Genomic DNA, 6,856 nt, shown 5'->3' on the forward strand with positions numbered 1-6,856 from the left:
TGAGTAAAAGTAGAAGTACTCAGATCTTGTACTTGAGTAAAAGTAGAAGTACTCAGATCTTGTCCTTGAGTAAAAGTAGTACTCTGATCTTGTACTTGAGTAAAAGTAGAAGTACTCAGATCTTGTACCTGAGTAAAAGTAGAAGTACTCAGATCTTGTCCTTGAGTAAAAGTAGTACTCTGATCTTGTACCTGAGTAAAAGTAGAAGTACTCAGATCTTGTCCTTGAATACAAATAGTACTCTGATCTTGTACCTGAGTAAAAGTAGAAGTACTCAGATCTTGTACTTGAGTAAAAGTAGAAGTACCAGAGTGTAGGAATACTCTGTTACAGTAAAAGTCCTGCATTCAAAATGTTCCTCAAGTGAAAGTAGAAAAGTATTATCAATTTCTCATCAAAATATAGTGAAAGTAGCGACAGTGAAAGTAGTCGTTGTGCAGATTGGTCCATTTCAGAATAATATATATGATATGTTTTATAATGATTGATCATGAAAGTGTTCTCAAAGCTGGTGAAGGTGCAGCTAGTCTGAAGTACTTTGTAGACTGCAGGGTAGCTGGTGGATTTACTCCAGGTGGAACTAAAGTCTGATTCAACACTTGATTATATTTCACATCATTCATCCAGATCTGTGAAGTAACTAAAGGGATTAAATACATGTAGTGGAGTAGAAGTACACCATGTACCTCTGAACTGTAGTGGAGTAGAAGTACACAGTAGCATAACATGGAAATACTCAAGTAAAGTACAAGTACATCAACATTTTACTTAAGTACAGTACTCGGGTAAATCTACTTATAATATCTATATTAGTTTGTATGTCATGCTAGTGACTTCTCCCACCAGCCCACATCGTCAGACGGCCCACTTCAGTACCGCCCCAAGCGTCCCGATGGCCAGTCCGCCCCTGCTGTCATGCTTTCATAGTTGCACCATCAGCCACACATAGGACCCACTCAGTGGAGAGTCAGTGTAAGTGCATGATACATGTCTCTAAAACAAGATGGACGACAGAAAGCCAGATGGACCGAATCACTCGTCGATATCTTGCCAATCCTTTTATGGAAAGTAACAACTAAGGAATCATATAATTCATAAATTGTGAAAGTATTGATTTTATGTTTGCAGGAAATTATGATGAATCACGTGTCCAAGTATCACTGGCTAAATTTAAACTACAATTCATACTTTTTCTGCTACTGTTAACAATATCAACACAGGGGGAATAAATGGATATATATGAAATACTCAAACCTGCACACTAATATCAAACGTAACTATTATAGCTTCTACATACTAAAGATAAAAACACATAGTCTGGCTGAAGTAGATGAGGGAGAGGATGGAGAGGAGGAGTCGGAGAGAGAGAAGTAGAGCAAGAGAGAGAGAGGAGAGAGAAAGAGCGAGAGGAGAAGCTAGAGAGTTAGTAGCGCTCTCTCGCTGAAGAGCTAGTCCTCTCTCTCTCTCTCTCTCTCTCTCTCTCTCTCTCTCTCTCTCTCTCTCCCTCTCCCTCTCTCTCTCTCTCTCAGGTTGGGTTTCACACACCTGCAAGCGATACAGGCTCCTGACTCTGCTGCTGCTGCTCATGAATTATTCCGCAGCCTGCCAGGCGGAGTGAGTGTGCTCCTCCGTCCAGGGAGCAGTCAGTGAGGACGGAGCGATGCAGATGGACTTCTCCGCTCTGCCCAACACCAACCACCCTCAGAGGTTCCTGCAGCTGGACGTGGGCATGCTGCCGGCCTCACACGGGATGTTCCAGGTCGGGGCGGTGCTGAGCAGCCAGAGGCACTGGAGCAACCGAGTCTACTCTCAGAAGGTACCATCGTGTGTTCAATAACCCAAACATGTGCAATACACACACACACACACACATATCATTATACTCTTCTAATCGATCTCCTGCATGCTACTTTGTTATTATTTGATGTATGAATGCTGCGTGTCTGTGTTGTCTATCGTGAATGTGTTGATGGCACTTTAAAGGAGTAGCTTTACTTTTCTCGTTGTACTTGTATACATGACAATAAGTGCTTCTATTCTATTCTAACAACCGTGTCTGAAAGCTGTATATCTTAAGTTCCTCACAAATGATTCCCAACCCAAGTAGATTATTCATGACGTGCATTTAGTCAAAGGGATGATGTCTTGGCAGAGATCAGCCTCGTACGTTTCTGGCTTGAAATACGAGGACACGGCTGTGTGTGTGTTACACCCTTTATCTGCAGTCTGTTGTTATACCCAGGGATCAGGGGATCAGGGGATCAGGGGTACAGCCTGATGTTGCTTGATGCAGAGAACAGTAAAGTCATTGGTTCAAAAGGGATGTTAACGTTGGGATGTCGGGCTTGTCCAAGGCGGAATTGTCTGTCATCGTGCAAGAGTCAAAGTTTAACTTATTGCTCTAAAAGTGGAAATCTTACAAAAGCAAAATGCATTTCACCCTCATGATGTGAGATAAAACTGTCTTACAGGTCAAGCATGTTTGCATCTGCAGATAAGAATACAAAAGCATAAACACAACACCATTTAAACAGAGGTGGGAAGTATTGGAGTACAAATACTTAGTTACTGTACTTAAGTACACCTTTCTGGTATCAGTACTTTACTCCACTACTTATTTTTCTGACGACTTTTTACTTTGACTTCTTACATGTTGAACACAAATACCTGTACTTTCTACTTCTCACATGTTGAACCCAAATACCTGTACTTTGTACTTCTCACATGTTGAACACAAATACCTGTACTTTCTACTTATTACATGTTGAACACAAATACCTGTACTTTCTACTTCTTACATGTTGAACTCAAATACCTGTACTTTCTACTTCTTACATGTTGAACTCAAATACCTGTACTTTCTACTTCTTACATGTTGAACTCAAATACCTGTACTTTCTACTTCTTACATGTTGAACTCAAATACCTGTACTTTCTACTTCTTACATGTTGAACACAAATACCTGTACTTTCTATTTCTTACATGTTGAACTCAAATACCTGTACTTTCTACTTCTTACATGTTGAACTCAAATACCTGTACTTTCTACTTCTTACATGTTGAACTCAAATACCTGTACTTTCTACTTCTCACATGTTGAACTCAAATACCTGTACTTTCTACTTCTTACATGTTGAACTCAAATACCTGTACTTTCTACTTCTTACATGTTGAACTCAAATACCTGTACTTTCTACTTCTTACATGTTGAACTCAAATACCTGTACTTTCTACTTCTTACATGTTGAACTCAAATACCTGTACTTTCTACTTCTTACATGTTGAACTCAAATACCTGTACTTTCTACTTCTTACATGTTGAACTCAAATACCTGTACTTTCTACTTCTTACATGTTGAACTCAAATACCTGTACTTTCTACTTCTTACATGTTGAACACAAATACCTGTACTTTCTACTTCTTACATGTTGAACTCAAATACCTGTACTTTCTACTTCTTACATGTTGAACTCAAATACCTGTACTTTCTACTTCTTACATGTTGAACTCAAATACCTGTACTTTCTACTTCTTACATGTTGAACTCAAATACCTGTACTTTCTACTTCTTACATGTTGAACACAAATACCTGTACTTTCTACTTCTTACATGTTGAACTCAAATACCTGTACTTTCTACTTCTTACATGTTGAACTCAAATACCTGTACTTTCTACTTCTTACATGTTGAACTCAAATACCTGTACTTTCTACTTCTTACATGTTGAACACAAATACCTGTACTTTCTACTTCTTACATGTTGAACTCAAATACCTGTACTTTCTACTTCTTACATGTTGAACTCAAATACCTGTACTTTCTACTTCTTACATGTTGAACTCAAATACCTGTACTTTCTACTTCTTACATGTTGAACACAAATACCTGTACTTTCTACTTCTTACATGTTGAACTCAAATACCTGTACTTTCTACTTCTTACATGTTGAACTCAAATACCTGTACTTTCTACTTCTCACATGTTGAACTCAAATACCTGTATTTTCTACTTCTTACATGTTGAACACAAATACCTGTACTTTCTACTTCTCACATGTTGAACCCAAATACCTGTACTTTCTACTTCTTACATGTTGAACTCAAATACCTGTACTTTCTACTTCTTACATGTTGAACTCAAATACCTGTACTTTCTACTTCTTACATGTTGAACTCAAATACCTGTACTTTCTACTTCTCACATTTTGAACTCAAATACCTGTACTTTCTACTTCTTACATGTTGAACCCAAATACCTGTACTTTCTACTTCTCTCATTTCCCAAGCAGCTGGTTCCTTTAGTCTGAATGTGTGTTTGGTGCGTGGTCATTATTCTTCAGAGTCACTGCGTGCCTATTGGTTGGAACACGATCCGTGTATCCATCACTTCCTGGTCTTCTCTAAAGAAGAGGGACCAATGGAAACGTTGTCATGTTGCCGTTGTTCAGCATGGAAACATTCATTAGCTAACAATGACATTATTGTTCTATTAATATAAAGGGAGGTCAGGTACTCTTTAAAGCAGCTGCTAGCTATGGGTACTTTTTACTGAAGCACACTTCAAAGCCTCTTTACTTTGACTTGAGTAAAGAAGTTTAGTCAGCACTTCTACTTTCACTAGAGTGTGTTTAAACACGAGTATCTGTACTTATACAGTACTACTTGAGTAAAGTGTGTACTTTTGCCCTCTCTGGTTATAATGGTCGTCATGGAGATTGTTTGTGTCTCCAGTGTTTTCTCTTTAAAGCCTCGGTGCCTCTTTCTCTCCACAGAGGGACCCCAGACCGAGCCGCCCCCCCTCCCCAGAAGCCTCTCCCGTGGTGTTTGATGCCAGATACCTGGAGAAACACATCACACCCGTCACCCTGAAGTCCAACATCAAGAGGAACCCTCTGTACACGGACATCAGACCCGTGGAAGAGTACGAGAACAAGAAGACCAAGCCCTCCTGGACGGTGAAGGAGTTCGACACGCAAACAATCCACGGAAACCTGGAGGGGTATTTAAAGGTAAGGTGGAGGGGAGGCTGTGGAGGGGAGGCTGTGGAGCGGAGGCTGTGGAGGGGAGGCTGTGGAGGGGAGGCTGTGGAGGGGAGGCTGTGGAGCGGAGGCTGTGGAGCGGAGGCTGTGGAGCGGAGGCTGTGGAGCGGAGGCTGTGGAGGGGAGGCTGTGGAGCGGAGGCTGTGGAGGCTGGCGGGATGAATGGCTGTGGAGGGGAGGCTGTGGAGGGGAGGCTGTGGAGCGGAGGCTGTGGAGGGGAGGCTGTGGAGGGGAGGCTGTGGAGCGGAGGCTGTGGAGCGGAGGCTGTGGAGCGGAGGCTGTGGAGGGGAGGCTGTGGAGCGGAGGCTGTGGAGCGGAGGCTGTGGAGGCTGGCGGGATGAATGGCTGTGGAGGGGAGGCTGTGGAGGGGAGGCTGTGGAGGGGAGGCTTTGGAGCGGAGGCTGTGGAGCGGAGGCTGTGGAGGATGGCGGGATGAATGGCTGTGGAGGGGAGGCTTTGGAGCGGAGGCTGTGGAGGGGAGGCTGTGGAGCGGAGGCTGTGGAGCGGAGGCTGTGGAGCGGAGGCTGTGGAGCGGAGGCTGTGGAGGATGGCGGGATGAATGGCTGTTCAGGGGGAGGGATTGTTGTAGATTTGTTGGTACTTCTCTGCAGACCACTTGTGTTCCGTTTTTGTTTTAGCTGTTTTAACACTTTTAAATGCACTGTAAGGCGGCCTTGGGTGTCCTGAAAGGCGCCTCGAAATAAAATGTATTATTATTATTATTATTATTTACTAACTTAGCTGAGAACTCACTTCTATTGGCTAATTTACCGAGATGGCAAAAGTACACACATCCTTTACTCAAGTAGAAGTACAGATACTTGTGTTTAAAAAGTACTGACTAAAAACTTCTTTACTCCAGTAAAAGTAAAGAAGTATGGGCTCTGAAATGTACTACTACTTCCCACCTCTACTGATTTATAAGGACATTTGCACCAAAGTTGTGTTAATATGTAGACATTATCCTGCTGAACAAAAAGTATAGATATCATAAATGTTTACTGGCCACAGATTACATTTTCTGCAATATTCGAAAATCCAATTGAGGAATTGCTTTTCGTCGAGAGAGACGTTGCAATGCTGACTTCCAGCCTACGAAAACACCTCATCAGTGCATCACTAATGGCTCAAATTAAGTAACAAAAGTGACATTTACCTCCTGAATCAGTTCGTTAATTATAGTACAAAATGGAACTATTATTATTATACTATTTATTTTATCTTTGTACATTAATAAATACAATTATTTTAACACAAAATGATATGTGCACAGACCGCTTAGAGCTCAATGTAGAGCCATATTTAGTATTTAAAGAGTCAGGAAGACAAATGCTTCGAGTTAAAACAGAAAAGGAGATGTGGAAGAGACACAGACATATTTCTGATGCGAAAGAATGACTGAATTTATTTTGAATAAAATATGAAAGGTCTGAGGAACCAGTGAGTGCTGAAATACTATCATTATAATATCCCAAATGTGAAATGTTCCGGTTGCGAGCCCAACTGTTCGAACACTGTTTTGACTCAATCCTGGCATCCATGTTTGTTTTTGAGTCATGTGACCGATGGCTTGTCCAACATTTGAGGTTTTTTATGGTGTCTCCAGGAGGAAGAGAAGACGGCTAAAGACCTGGACTTCTGGCTGGAGGACCTCTACACACCGGGGTTCGACTCGTTACTGAAGAAGAAGGAAGCAGAACACAAAAGAAAAAGACTCTGCAAAATACTCTCCGTGTTCCTCCTGTGTGTCGGTGCGGTGCTCATCGTTACCATCGTGCCGGTGTTGGTTCTGCAGAAGAAAGACTGATTAAAGAG

General features: G+C 41.7%; 1 protein-coding gene across 1 annotated transcript; it reads left to right on the top strand.

Moving 5' to 3' along the window:
• The first annotated feature begins 1,605 nt into the window (after positions 1-1,605).
• LOC117456498 (major intrinsically disordered NOTCH2-binding receptor 1-like) lies at positions 1,606-6,848 on the top strand. The gene is made up of 3 exons (XM_034096408.1): positions 1,606-1,816; positions 4,775-5,011; positions 6,648-6,848. Exons 1-3 carry the CDS (start codon positions 1,661-1,663, stop codon positions 6,846-6,848), a joined length of 594 nt encoding a protein of 197 aa, XP_033952299.1. The 5' UTR covers positions 1,606-1,660.
• Positions 6,849-6,856: the final 8 nt, after the last annotated feature.

This window comes from Pseudochaenichthys georgianus, chromosome 12 (assembly GCF_902827115.2).
Source record: "Pseudochaenichthys georgianus chromosome 12, fPseGeo1.2, whole genome shotgun sequence".
Classification (NCBI taxonomy): domain Eukaryota; kingdom Metazoa; phylum Chordata; class Actinopteri; order Perciformes; family Channichthyidae; genus Pseudochaenichthys; species Pseudochaenichthys georgianus.